Source organism: Aquarana catesbeiana, linkage group LG01 (assembly GCF_042186555.1).
Source record: "Aquarana catesbeiana isolate 2022-GZ linkage group LG01, ASM4218655v1, whole genome shotgun sequence".
Lineage (NCBI taxonomy): Eukaryota > Metazoa > Chordata > Amphibia > Anura > Ranidae > Aquarana > Aquarana catesbeiana.
Genome location: NC_133324.1, coordinates 290,955,335 through 290,970,622, shown reverse-complemented (window position 1 = coordinate 290,970,622; position 15,288 = coordinate 290,955,335). Strand labels below are relative to the sequence as shown.

At 43.5% G+C, this 15,288-nt stretch overlaps 1 protein-coding gene across 4 annotated transcripts in view; it reads right to left on the bottom strand.

The window, feature by feature from the left end:
* CIT (citron rho-interacting serine/threonine kinase) overlaps positions 1-15,288 on the bottom strand; it is a 244,589-nt gene that overhangs the window by 194,871 nt on the left and 34,430 nt on the right. For all 4 annotated transcript variants that reach the window (XM_073629324.1, XM_073629322.1, XM_073629325.1 and 1 more), the window contains exons 5-9: positions 14,257-14,358; positions 11,852-11,994; positions 3,315-3,408; positions 3,027-3,230; positions 2,780-2,933 (exon numbers count right to left, since the gene is read on the bottom strand). In XM_073629324.1, the coding sequence (XP_073485425.1) occupies positions 2,780-2,933; positions 3,027-3,230; positions 3,315-3,408; positions 11,852-11,994; positions 14,257-14,358 (697 nt within the window). The remainder of the gene's footprint in view (positions 1-2,779; positions 2,934-3,026; positions 3,231-3,314; positions 3,409-11,851; positions 11,995-14,256; positions 14,359-15,288) is intronic.

Genomic DNA, 15,288 nt, shown 5'->3' with positions numbered 1-15,288 from the left:
AGGAATGCCAGTTGTAACCCTCACGTGCCCCACAGCTCCTGTGTCCCTGTGTGCAGACTGCTTGTTTCCTCCTCGTCAGCCGAGGAGAGACTGTCCCAGCTGTGTTTTTATTACCCCTGCCTGCTGTGCGTCCTCGTGGACATTGCACGGCGCTGCGCCTAGGCCCCACCCCCTCCGTAAACCTGCCCCCCCCCGTTTCATTTTTGAAAATGTTCCCGCGTGCTGTAACCAGCAGGCAAAAGAAAAAAAAAAAAACACAATAACAGTAACAGTCTGAGCAAGAACCTCCCTCCGCGCAGGGGGGGTAATGTAAGGGGGGTACACCGCTGATGTTTCCCTTACCTTCAGGGGGGAGAAAGAAAGCATTTTTCAGATTTCTTTACCTGAGAAAATCCCCCTGCACAAGCTGCTGCGGCCACACAGAGACTGACTGAGCTTTACAGTGAAGACAACAGATTAAGGTATGTGCATAGACTCCCTCTAGTGGAGAATTAAGGCATGACATTTTTTCCCTTAACCATTTGAGGTCCGGGCAATAGCCGAATGACGGCCACAGTGCAGACCTCAATTTCCGGGAGGCCGTCATGGGACGTCCTCCCCTGTGCACGCGCACCCTGCAGGGCGCGCATTGCGGGCGCTGTGATCACCGAGTCACGGAGACTCAGATGATCACAGATCCGAGTAAGGGGCCGGTCCCCAATGACAGCTGATCACATGATGTAAACAAAAGCTCGGTAATCGGTTTCGTTTTCTCCTCACGCTGACAGCGCGAGGAGAAAGAAAAGCCGATCACTGGCCTATGTTAAAGGCACATCGGTCCCGAAGAGGAAGGAGGCACATATGCCTCATCTGAGCCTACCAGTGCCATCTGTCATTGCCACCTGTCAGTGCCCAGCAGTGCCACCTATGAATGCCCACAAGTGCCACCTATCAATGCCCACCAGTGGTGCCAATCAGTGCCACCTAGCAGTGCTGCCATCAGTATAAGCAATCTGTGCCCATTATTGCCACCCATCAGTGTCCATCACTGCTACCTATGGGTGCCCATCAGTGCTGCCTCATCAGCGTACATTAATGAAGGAGAAAAATTACCGTTTGCAAAATTTTATAGCAAAATATAAAAAAATATATAAATTTTTTTTTTTTTTTAATTCGATCTTTTTCAATTTTTTTAACAAAAAATAAAAACCGCAGAGGTGATCAAATACCACCAAAAGAAAGCTCTATTCTAAAAATGATAAAAATTTCATTTGAGTACAGTGTTGTATGACCACGCAATTGTCAAAGTGCGACAGCGCTAAAAGCTGAAAATTGGTCTGGACAGGAGGGGGGTTTAAGTGCCCAGTAAGCAAGTGGTTAAAGAAGAAAGCATAGGTGGACTTTTTAGTTCCTAAGTTTCTTCCCTTACCTTATCCCCGCCACAGGATTTGCTGAAGTAACAGACAATCCAACCTTCATCCATCACGGCGGGCTGCGTTTAGCAAACCTTCAAGGACCGGGTCCCTTAATATTGTGGTTCTACTCCCTTGGACCTGTAAAAAGCACCCCACCAGGAAAGCTTTAGGTAAGGTAACATGACCAAAATCCTGGGTCCCGGGGTCCAGCCCTACAAAGAGAGGCGTTACAGGCAAAACCTTGTGCTTCGGATACGAGGCCCCAGGTACCATCCACTGGCCTCAGTGGCACTTTGGATGGATCTGGTCTATGGAGGCTATTTAAATCCAGCATGGATCCCTCCTGGAGATCCTCAGAGCACATCTTCATTCGTGACCAACACCTTACACACTGGCGAAAAAACTGATGTGCTCCTGGAAGGGTTATATAGGGAGTGAACTTCCTGGTATACCAGTGTCCATCACCTGAAGGTGGCCTATAACTCATTACGCAATTATTTAAGGCTCTACGTCCCATGATGTACGATAAAAAAATCATTTTAGTCAACTAAAATCCAAATGTGCACAGACCCCCGCCCTCTGCACAGTACACAGACTCCCACCCTCTGCACAGTACAAAGATCTCCTGTACTCCCAGGAGACCCCCAGTCTGCTGGGACAGCACTGCAAGCATACTCTAAAGTTAAGAATAAATCACTGCCAGCCCTTTCTCATACACAGCTCCTCCTGTTGTGCTGTACCACTGGAGTGGTACAGCACAACAGCTGACGCGTTTCACACTTACTAAGCACTTTGTATAAGTGTGAAATGCGTCAGCTGTTGTACCACTGCAGTGATGTCTCATGTACCTTATGATCCTGTTTTACAAATAAAAAGAAGAATTTAATCTGTTTATCCCGGTGTGCGGCTGTCCAGATCTTCTCATTCATCCACACCTATACTAGCAATTGCCAGCACCTGGGGCTCTCTCTCCTTCTGGAGAACGAGGAATCTCAGCTCGGTTTGTCCGGAGCGGTGGTAACTATTTTTATCTTGTCTAAATACTGGGTGTGTCATGTCAGCATTACTGTTAATATCAGGGCTCATCCTAACCTAGAAAAGCTATTTAAAATTATTACCTCCATTAAAAAAAGAAAAAAAAAACTAAAGCAGACAATAGACTAAATGTATAGCAACTATCATACCTAGCTATTTAAAATTGTTACCTCTGTAAAAAAAAACAAAAAAAAAAAGCAGCAAATAATAGGTTAGATGGATAACAATTTCACAAACATGACTCAGGTTTGTAATGCCAAGGCTTTCATACGCAACAATATAAAACATTATATTTAAAAGGTATCGATTTTCAGTACAATGACATAAAAGACTATTAGAGTTTTACTCACTGTTTCGAATATTGTCCCAGTCAATACTAGCAAAAAATGGATGACAGCATAAATCTTCAAATTTTAGTCTCTCCTTTTGTCCACATAGCAAGCTTTGGATCAAGTCGAGAAAGTTTTTGCTGATTTTTGGTTCTTCCGGAAATTTCAAGAAACGCTGCAAAAACAAATAAATAATAAATGCTGTCAACAGTGTTCACTTTCTTACAAAAATAAGTAAATGAATAAAAAACACGAAAATTTACTAAACCTGAAAATTCATGATGTTATTAAGGGTTTTTGTTGAGGTTCCCTCTGTGAATGGAGATTTTCCATAAATCATTTCATATGCAATAATGCCTACAGACCACCAATCACATTCAGGCCCATAGGTAGTTTTTCCGTCACTGTTCATCACTGTGAGAACTTCAGGAGCCATGTAGTCTGGTGTACCTATAGGAAGGTGGGCATTTACCTAAAGTACAGGGAGAGAAGTTTATGAATGTGCTTTCATTGCGAGATCATACAAGCAAAATTTAAAGAAATCGGGCACACTTACAATTTTTTTTGAAGTCATTCTTGCTGCTGAGCCGAAATCTACAAGTTTACAATGACCAGTCCGATCAATGAGAATATTCTCTGGTTTAATATCTCTGTAAAATATAACAATTTATTTTAATCAAAGCTTCAAATACAATAAAATTACCAAAAGCAATTATATCAGATTGGTGAATGAAGGTATGTTTTAGTTTTCATTTTGTTTCATACCTTAAATCAGCATTTTGCCTAGTTGGATTTATTTTTTTTTAAAGAGGAAATAAGCTTCCTGTCAGCCATCTCAGCAGTGTGCGGGCCCCGCTGGAAGGCTTTGCTGGAAGGTAAGTATTACATAATAAACTAGTATGCCATGCATACTAGCTCATTATGCTTTTGTCTTACAGGGTTTTTTTTTCTGTTTTACAGAGTTTACAACCTCTTTAACTTCTCTCTTCATTGAAACATAGATTTACAAAAGCAGGTCAGAAAACTATTGGGCATTCCCAGGCCAAAAAAACAACAATAATAGAAAACAAAGCAGGTACACTAAAAGAGTAACTTATGCTAATAGCAAAAAAAAAAAAAAAAAAAAAAAATGGAAAGAAACAAATTCCTCACTCTTGGTGATCATGGCAACAGTAAACGGGGTGGGGGGGTAAACATTGCACAATCACAGAGGTCCCTGCCGAGCTGATGGGTGCCTAATACAATATGTGGCTCATCCAAATCAAAATACCATTACGGACTCAGCAGAGCCTATGCAAGGATGAATAGGGCAACAGGGCAGCACTCACTAAGGAAGGCCCACTTTTTGAATTTTGTGGCTCACAGAGAAGGGAATAGAAAGGTTTTTGAGGCCTTGTGTACACTGCTGCTGGTAAACGGATGTTTAAAGTGGAGGGCCACCCTGAAAAAAAAAATTGCACCAAAAATGCTAAAAAAATTTTTGAACATTTGAACATTTGAAAAAAAAAAAAAATTTTAAACTTACCTAAATCCTTGTTGCTAGGCAGTCTTCCTAATCTGCCTCTTCCTATTCCGCGGCGTCTTCTGCTCCTAACTGAGCGGCCCCGTTGCCTTCTGGGAACTGTGTGTGTTCCCAGAAAACCACGGGGCCATTCACAGATGCTCGCGTGTGCGCAGTAGGAAACTGGCAGTGAAGCCGCAAGGCTCCACTGCCTGTTTTTCTTACTTAGGATGGCGGTGCCGGGAGCCAAGGGACGGGTCGGCCTCGGGCGGCCAACATCGCGGGCACCCAGGACAGGTAAGTCTACTTATTTTAAGTCAGTAGCTACAGTTGTTTGTAGCTGCTGACTTTTAAAAAATAATTATAGTGGCCGGAATCCCGCTTTAAGAGCAGTTGGGCATTTTTTTCAACTGCTCCTGAACTCTCCTCTGTTCTCTTATCAGTATATGTACACAGGGTCGTTTACAGTCGTTTCTAGGCAGTTGAGTTTAGAGCAGTGATTCTCAACCTGGGGGTCGGGACCCCCTTGGGGGTCGAAAGACGATTTGCCAGGGGTCACCGAATCTTAGGCTGTTCCTGAAGCCCACACCACTCTCCCAGACTTTTTGCGGCCGCCCAGCTGAGCTGTTCCTGGTGCCCGCGACCGCCCACTCAGCCTCTTCGCAGCTGCCCGTTCAGTTTATGGCATGGGTGGGGGGAGAGATAAGAGGTCAGCTGACTGGTGAGGAATGTAAAGTGGGAGGGGCTGGAGGAGACCCTATCTCCTGATTTAGGCATAGGTGTCACTGCTGCGAGACACCACAGAGCTGGAGACACAGTGAAGCCAGAGACACAGTAACACTACCTGTGATTATATTTGCTATTAAAAGTCCCCACTACAGTTTTCAGATCAGCAGGTGACCTCGATCAAGAGCACCTAACTAGAATGATCAGAACTCTGATCCCACCCCCACCAGCACTGCCACTTATCCCAACTCCCCGCCAGCACTGCTACTCATCCCATCCCTCCACCCCCCACCAAGGAGTAAGAAAAGAAATAAAAATAGAGAATACATGGAAGGGAGAGGAAAAGAGGGGGAGGAACAAAGAAAAAAGGGAGAGAAAGAATAAGAGAAAAAACTAAAAAGATGGCTAGGGAGTGGGATGGGGGAAAAAAACAAGAAACTAGGATAGAGAGAGATAAAAGGGAAAGAAAGGAGAAGAAAGAGTGGTACATCCTAAAATGTACAATAAGGGGTTTAATACTGTACGAGTGGAAGGGACTCAGGGAGTGCTAAATGTCCGTGGGTTAGGGGCGCAAATTACTTGTCTTGCCTTGGGCACTGACAACCCACTCTACGAAAATAATTTTACTTTTAGGGGTCCCTACAACTTGGGAAAATTTATCAAGGGGTCACAGCATTAGAAGGGGTTGAGAACCACTGGTTTAGAGGCTTTTAGAGGCTTTTTTTTAACACAAAAAAATGGGTTCAGAAGCTGAGTTTAGAGGCATTTCAAGCGCCAAACGCTTCTAAAGGCGACTAAACGCGGTAACTCGTGTTTCGTTTACAGGTGTTTTTCATTTTTGGCTACTTTGAAAGAAGAAAAAACGCTTCTAATATGCAAATGCGCCAAAACTGACAATTTAAACGTGAGTTACTTTCTGTCAAGTTAAATCGTTCAGGAGAGGTTGTAAAAACGTCCCATTTCCATGAACCCTGAGAAGGATGTACCAAAGCCAAGAAAAAAAAAAACAACACAAACACTGGTGGGACATGTATCCCCTAATAGATTCAAAGATAAAGATTTTACCATAAGTACAAAAATCGTAAAGCCTAATCCCTGATACACAGAGGCAGGTTTTTTTATTCAACCCAGTGGGATAAATGAAAAAAAAAAAAAAACTGAGGACCTCGCTGTACTAACGGTGCAATCTCCCCGATGAGCTATTGTGATCTGACAGGGGGTCTGTCCATCCCAGAACACACCGGTCAGCGCTCGCATCCATTGGCCATTTACTGCACTATTGTGTGCACTAGCTGAGTGCGCTGTATTAACTGTATTTAGCCTCAGCTAAATACAGTATACAGTGCTGTATATAGGCAGTGGGATGGGAGCTGCTGATCCCACTCCCGGAACAAAATAGAGTCAGGCTGAGCGCTACACAGCCATTTACAGGGAGCTTTGTATTCATTCATTCTAAATATTAGACTTTTCTTCTTATAGCCAATTCAAGGACAGACCATTTACAGCGACATTAAACCCCACAAAAAAACCAAGAGAACACAGGTGGGATTTTTTTAAATAATTCTCCCCATCTGTCATCTGAATACATTGATATACGCATGTGCAGCTGAGCGTACATTCACAGCACAGTGTAGTGCCGTGATGATGTGACTCTAGTGCGCATGCATAGGAGTGAATTACTGGGGCAAGGTCAGTCAAGCAGCCAAAGCACCAAAACCCGGAAAGACGACCAGGAGAAGATGACAGAGGCCATGACCAACAGTAGCACTACAGCGCTGGAAGGGATCACTAGCCAGATAAATCTGTTGGTATCGGCTGTGCATACTAGAGCATTATAGCTAAAAGCTCCTGGGGTCCAATTTATTGATTTTTTTCTAGAAGGTTTAATTATGCTTTAAAGCAAACTTAAGATTTTAGGGGGGAGTTCACCTGCCTGTCAGTGAAATCCTTAAAAGGTAGGCACACAGTTCACAGTCTTGGCAGTGTGGCTGCTCAGATGGATCACCGATGCATTCATGGCTCCAAATAATAAATTCCTTCTCAATGGGAGAAAGTTCCAACACACCCTCAATTGAAGCCCAGGAACTTTTATGCCCCGTACACACGGTCGGACTTTGTTCGGACATTCCGACAACAAAATCCTAGGATTATTTCCGACGGATGTTGGCTCAAACTTGTCTTGCATACACACTGCCACACAAAGTTGTTGGAAAATCCGATCATTCTAAACGCCGTGACGTAAAACACGTACGTCGGGACTATAAACGGGGCAGTGGCCAATAGCTTTCATCTCTTTATTTATTCTGAGCATGCGTGGCACTTTGTCCGTCAGATTTGTGTACACACGATCGGAATTTCCGACAACGGATTTTGTTGTCGGAAAATGTTATATCCTGCTCTCAAACTTTGTGTGTCGGAAAATCCGATGGAAAACGTGTGATGGAGCCTACACACGGTCAGAATTTCCGACAACAAGGTCCTATCACACATTTTCCATCGGAAAATCCGACCGTGTGTACAGGGCATAAGAGTGTTTACAATCCTCACAGAAGGAGTCAAATGGCAGATGTAGCCAAACACAGCCTGACAAGGGGTAGACTGTTTGGAATCCGAATCTGAATCAGAGGCAATGAGCACAGGGCCAGCTTTACTAGTTGGATGTTCAGAACCACACTCTGCAGGGGATAGCGCTGCAGCACTCTTAGGCAGGCAGAATGTTCCAGGATTTCAGCAGCACCAGACAATTAGGAGTTAGAATATGAGGACAATTCTATGACAATAGGGGGCTCGGGTTCCAGATTACATGTGTTCCTTTCTTCTGAGGATAGGTCATTTCACTTAAATGCCACCTGAACTACTGGGAAGCATGGGCTGAGGTTGCCAGTGGCAGTGGGAATGTCAGCGTTTGATCCCCGAGTCTTACCCCCTACTGCGGTAAACCTGCTGTGGTGGGAATTTCAAATGGCGCAGTGAGCTAGCTCCCAATGCTTCACCCCAACCAGCCTTATTCACTAAGCGAGTCTTCAGAAACAGGGTCACACCTCAGGCTGTGCCATGACTCTAATCCTGGAAAGTGTTCTGTGGCACCCGGTACACCTAGGTCTGGCAAGTGCCACAACACAGAACCCAAAGATCACGATTTCAGGTTAGCCTTGCTAGTCCAGTCCAGCTAGATCCAGGTACAACCTCCAAAGCTAGTCTTACATAGTTACATAATTAGCCAGGTTTAAAAAGGACACAAGTCCATCTGTTCAACCAATTTAAAAAAAAACAAAAAAAAAAAAAAACATACAATCTCTGTCTTGGGGAGCTGCCAATCTAGATAGCTGCTGTGTAGAGACCAACTCAAGCAGCAGTGTGTAGGCTGGTGCCTACAAGGAGGATTTGTTTTTGTGCAAGCAAGTTAGTTGGTTAGGGGACGCTGAGAAGGAGCTGCTGCACCATGTAGTCCAACAGAATACCAGAATTTCCGAGAATCTTCCAGCTCTGGAGGACACCAGTTATGCACTACACCTTATAAAAGATATGCTTGGGCAGTCTCAGCTTAGTTAGGGTTGGAACTGCATGACACTTGTATGGACATGATCACTAAAAAGTGTTCAGTAAAGTCTTCCAAAACGTTCTAAGCCTTGTCTGAAGTTTTTTAAGGGGTGGATGGCAACATATGGCGCATAAGAAGAACAGGGCCTGTAAAGCACACATGGGGCATAAAGCAAGGCCACTACAAAAGGTTAATTTGGCAAGAGAGCAGGAGTTGGAGAGCTGTTGCCACAGGTAACTAAGAACTGGCGGGAATGTATAGCAGCCGGTCAAAAGAGTGGTACCTGGCATAGGTGACAGGTCATCCGGTAGCCAGCAGCTCGGTGTTCTGCCTCCCTCCCTAGTAGTCCTACCAGGACTGAACCCGCAGTATGAAGACCCCAAATACCTAGCCACATGGTACAGGAGAGTTAATGTGTTAAGTGAGAGCACACGAGGCCGGCGTTAGTGCATGGCAGGACCCCATTCTGTCACTGGGAGTGAGGTAGCAGAGGTACACTGGACTGGTGGAGAGGGCACGGGCTCAGTGGTGTCCATTCTAAACGCAACATACATCAAGGATGGTACCTAGTAACATTAGACAATACATTTTACAGAGGGACTCTGTACATGTATAGTGGGGCAAAAAAGTATTTAGTCAGCCACCAATTGTGCAAGTTCTCCCACTTAAAAAGATGAGAGAGGACTGTAATTATCATAGGTATACCTCAACTATGAGGGACAAAATGTGGAAACAAATCCAGACAATCACATTGTCTGATTTTTGAAAGAATTTATTTGCAAAGTATTGTGGAAAATAAGTACCATATTTGGTCAATATCAAAAGTTCATCTCAATACTTTGTTATATATCCTTTGTTGGCAATGACAGAGGTCAAACGTTTTCTGTAAGTCTTCACAAGGTTGTCACACACTGTTGCTGGTATGTTGGCCCATTCTTCCATGCAGATCTCCTCTAGAGCAGTGATGTTTTGGGGCTGTCACTGGGCAACACAGACTTTCAACTCCCTCCAAAGGTTTTCTATGGGGTTGAGATCTGATGACTGGCTAGGCAACTCCAGGAAATTGAAATGCGTCTTACGAAGCCACTCCTTCGTTGCCCGGGCGGTGTGTTTGGGATCATTGTCATGATGAAAGACCCAGCCACATTTCATCTTCAATGCCCTTGCTGATGGGAGGAGGTTTGCACTCAAAATCTCATGATACATGGCCTCATTCATTCTTTTATGTACACAGGTCAGTCGTCCTGTTCCCTTTGCAGAGAAACAGCCTCAAAGCATGATGTTGCCACCCCATGCTTCACAGTAGGTATGGTGTTCTTTGGTTGCAACTCAGCAGTCTCTCTCCTCCAAACTCGACTAGTTGTGTTTCTACCAAACAGTTCTACTTTGGTTTCATCTGACCATATGACATTCTCCCAATCCTCTTCTGGATCATCCAAATGCTCTCTAGCAAACCTCAGACAGGCCCGGACATGTACTGGCTTAAGCAGGGGGACACGTCTGGCACTGCAGGATCTGAGTCCCTGGCAGCGTAGTGTGTTACTGATGGTAGCCTTTGTTACGTTGGTCCTAGCTCTCTGCAAGTCATTCACAAGGTCCCCCCGCGTGGTTCTGGGATTTTTGCTCACCGTTCTTGTGATCATTTTGACCCCACGGGGTGAGAGCTTGCGTGGAGCCCCAGATCGATGGAGATTATCAGTGGTCTTGTAGGTCTTCCATTTTCTAATTATTGCTCCCACAGTTGATTTCTTCACACCAAGCTGCTTGCAGATTCAGTCTTCCCAGCCTGGTGCAGGTCTACAATTTTGTTTCTGGTGTCCTTCGACAGCTCTTTGGTCATCACCATAGTGGAGTTTGGAGTGTGACTGTTTGAGGTTGTGGACATGTGTCTTTTATACTGATAACAAGTTCAAACAGGTGCCATTAATACAGGTAATGAGTGGAGGGCAGAGGAGCCTCCTAAAGAAGAAGATACAGGTCTGTGAGAGCCAGAAATCTTGCTTGTTTGTAGGTGACCCAATACTTATTTTCCACCATAATTTGCAAATAAATTCTTTCAAAAATCAGACAATGTGATTGTCTGGATTTGTTTCCACATTTTGTCTCTCATAGTTGAGGTATACCTATGATGACAATTACATGCCTCTCTCATCTTTTTAAGTGTGAGAACTTGCACAATTGGTGGCTGACTAAATACTTTTTTGCCCCAGTGTATCTACTGCGCACAGTGTACGGCTCATCTCTAAGCTGGGGGCACCGCCATAATGTTTGCCTTCCACATGAACGAGGCCCTGCCTGGGCCCGGGCATTGATGAGTGTGCACACACGAAAGGTACCCCCCCCCTATGTGCAGGACTAGTAGGCCCCGCCAACAAGTGTAACAGGAATCTTGACTAGAAAAATACCATGAGATGAAAAAGCTAACAAAATTAGCTAAACTTTTCTAAGAAAAGATGAAGAAAAAAAAAAAAAAAAGACATCCAACAACTTAGGACAGTAAAAACCTGAGGCATATGTTTTTTTCTGTTTTCCAGTGCCCTAACCTCTTGTAAGCAACAGTTCTTGAATTCCTGTGTTCTTCAAAGCACAATCAAAAAAAAAAAAAAAAACACAACACAGCGATTAGTTCATTATTAACCACTTGCTACTGGGCACTTTTACCCCCTTCCTGCGCAGGCCAAATTTCAGCTTTCAGCTCTGTCACGCTTTGAATAACAATTGCGCAGTCATGCAACACTGTACCCATATGAAATTTTTATACATTTTTTTCACACAAATAGAGCTTTCTTTTGGTAGTATTTAATCACCACTGGGTTTTTTTTTTTTTGCTAAACAAAAAAAAGATTGAAAATATTGGAAAAAAAAACATTTTTCATAGTTTGTTATGAAATTTTAGAAACAGTTAATTTTTCTCCTTCACAGATGTGCACTGAGGCGGCAGCACTGACAAGTGGCACTAATAGACAGCACTGATGATGAGCACTGATTGGCAGCACTAGTGAGACTGCACTGATAATCAGTGCCGATGTCCCTTTAACAAAAGCCAGTTATCGGCTTTCTTCTTCTCTCCTCACGCTGTTAGCGTGAGGAAAGAAAAGCCGATAACCGGCTTATATTTACATCCTGTGATCAGCTGTCATTGGACACAGCTGATCACATGGTAAAGGGCCGCTGTGATGGGCCCTTTACCCCGGTCTGTGATTAGTGGAGTCCCAAGGACTTGGCAATCACAGGGTGCGCCGTCCATCTACTCCCTCCAGGCAAACTAAGCCCGAGCTGTAGCCGTCTTTCGGCTATAGCACGGGTAAAAAGTAGTTAGACTCACCTGTGTACATAACCCAGCTGATGAACACTATGAGTAGCCAGAATTATTTCCGCCAGATAAAACTGAGCCATACTTTCATCAAACTGCTCATCATAACGGTTTAATAAAGACAGCATATCTCCTCCTGGCTGGTACTGCATGACCTGTGAAATATTCAAACAAATTATTATAACGCCCTTGAAAATATTCACTGCTTCATTCATAAAGAATAAAAAGATGAAGTCAAGGGTACATATTACTGCCTTTAGCTTTCTGTTACATGTAATACTATGGTACACCATCCAATACTAGTAGAAAAGCAAGGTTAAAACTATAATATATAGTATTGTAACACTACTTTTTCTACTCTAAACATGTTATGGGTGATTGTACATGTAATTCTGGAAAATACAATTAATCAAGCATTATCCTAAATTAAATTATATAATTGGCTTAATCAAAACAGATTTTAGAGACATACCAATATAATATAGGAACCAACATGCAGTGTAAGGGCTTAAGGAAAAACGTGCATTTATGAACAACTATAGCTGACGCTCCAAAAAAAGAGACAGCTGTAATTAATAAGACAAACCAGCTATCCTGTTGCCACAATTTGTCCAGCTCGAAGGCTCGGTTCACACTACCGTGACCCGAAAGTCAGGCAAATTTGAAGCAACTTCGGGTAATGCCTGTGTAATCGTCCTGTAATGTCAGATCCAAATCACATCAATTAAGATGAGGATCCGACTTGGAGGCAACTTCCATTAAAGACCATGGGCACAAGTTAGAGCTGCACAATTAATCGTTTAAAAATCGTGATCTCGATTCACCTCCCCTGACGATCTCTCCTGCAGAGGTTGCCAATTCTTTCATATAAACAAGTGGAGAGACTACTATCTGCTCACTCAGCAGTCAAAAGAAAGCATCTGAACATTCTGCCAAGTCTTTAAAGCGGAGCGCCGCCGAAAATTTTTTTTTTAAAAGTCAGCAGCTACAAATACTGCAGCTGCTGACTTTTAAAACATGGACACTTACCTGTCCAGGGCGCCCGCGATGTCGGCACCCGAGGCCGGAGCGTCTCTCCGTCCTCGGGTGCTGCCGCCTCCATCTTCGGTAAGGGAATCAGGAAGTGAAGTCGTGCGGCTTCACTTCCCGGTTCCCTACTGCGCATGCGCGAGTCGCGCAGCGCAATACGGATGGTCCCTGCTGCCTCTGGGACCCGTGTGTTTCTCAGCAGGCAGCGGGGAGGGAGCAGGAAGTGGCGTAAATAACCGCAGATTCTGCGGCTATCTATGCCGGAAGTGGGTACAGATACCTGTAATATACAGGTATCTGTACCCCCCTCCCCCCTGAAAGGTGCCAACTGTGTCACTGGAGGGGGGGAGGAATCTGATGAGTGGAAGTTCCACTTTTGGGTGGAACTCCACTTTAACTTGAAACATTGTAACTAAGCTCCCTTCTTAGATCAAAGGGATAGAACTTCTGTTTAAATAAATATTCCAGGCAGTCTGCCAAGTTTTCAACAACGTGTAAATGTAGGAAGTTTAACCACTTAAAGTCTAAATCTTTTTCTGACACTTCTTTAAGTTAAAATCAATATTTTTTTCTAGAAAATTACTCGGAACCCCCAAACATTATATATGTTTTAACAGAGACCCTAGGGAATAAAATGGCAATTGCTGCAATATTTTATGTCACACTGTATTTGCCCAGCGGTCTTTCAAATGCAATTTTTTGGAAAAAAATACACTTTAATGAAAAAAAAAAAAAAAAACAGTAAAGTTAGCCCAATTTTTTTTGTTTTAATGTGAAAGATGATGTTACACCGCGAGAATCGTGATCAATCTACTAAGCAAAAAAATCGCGATTCTCATTTTCGCCAGAATCGTGCAGCTCTAGCACAAGTCAGATAGAAGTCATCTTAAAGTAGTACAGGAACTTTTTCTAAAGTCGGAGAAACTTCAGTAGTGCTAATTAAGAGAGCTGCCATTGACTAAAATGGGATTTTACATGTCACGCGACTTGGGGTCTCACAAGTCGGATCCCAAGTCACAGCAGTGTGAACCGAGCCTGTTTAGAGCCAATTCACACCTAAGCTATCCCCTTGTGGCAAGCAATTCACATGCGTGAATTGCTTGCCACAAGGGGATAGCTTAGGTGTGAATTGCAGGCACCTTGCAACAAGGGGATAGCTTAGGTGTGAAGTGCAGGCACCACAAAGCACATTAAACAGGTGCCTTGTGGTAAATTGCCCCAATTGGTAAATTGGTGCTTTTAATCCAAGTAATTTTCTAAAACTTATCAGAATATCCTAGGTAAATATTGTATAGTTCAGCCATGTTAATATAGCAGTCATTTTCAGAAATTATATTATAAGGTCACCACCATCAATAAGCTTTCCAGTAACTTGATTTATCACTTACCAGATAAAGGTGCTCCTTATCTTGAAAGGCGTAATGTAATGAAGGTATCCAAGGGCTTGTGTGATTACTTAATATGCTTCGCTCTTCTTCAAAAAATGAAACCTAAACAGGTGACAGCAAATTATTCTGTGATCCCTAAAAATTAACCAAAACTTCATATTTAAAATATTACTTAATTTTAACAACCACTTACATTACTTAAACTGGTTTACATTAAAAAAAGAAGTTACTTACTGATACATGAATGTTATTTTCATTTAGAACTAGTAATAAATGTATACGTACTATCTGGCCACACAATTGATCAATATACATGATTGGCTCAGACCAGGGAGAGATAATGGTTGTGCAGCAGCAAAGGCTGCCATTACGTCTTCATCTGTATATCCGAAAAATTATGGGGAAAATACAGGGTACCTCTTTTATTAACAGCTCCCTCAGGTTAATACAATACATTAACACCATCATATACTCTACTAACTGGACTGACTTCATAAATAATCCAATACAGGGTAACCCACTCCCTTCCTGAATTCCCGTCAGTACCAAGTGCAGGATATATTGGTTTTCCTTGGACCATAAAGGGGTTGTAAACCCTAGTTTTTTTTTGTTTTTATAAAAATAACAAACATGCCTATACTAACCTCCTCTGTGCAATCTTTCTGCACAGAGCAACTCTGGTCTTTTTCTGGGGTACCTCGCCGGTGCTCCAGGTCCCTCCTCTTCATCGGGTGCCCCCACAGAAAGCCGCTTTCACTGGGGGCACCTGTGCCGGCTCGCTCCCGAATCTCCCTGCTGCGTCCTTTGACACATACAGTGGGACTTGGCCCCACCCCGGCTTCTGTGTCACTGGATTTGATTGACAGCAGGAGCCAATAGCTCCTGCTGCTATTAATTTGTCCAATGAGGAGAGACACAGTGGCTGGAGCTTGTGCACATCGCTGGATTGGATCAGGCTCAAGTAAAAAAAAGAGGGGGTCTGGGGCGAGCTGCAGCACAGGTTTTTTGAAAAACCTTGAGCCTTTGCAATCA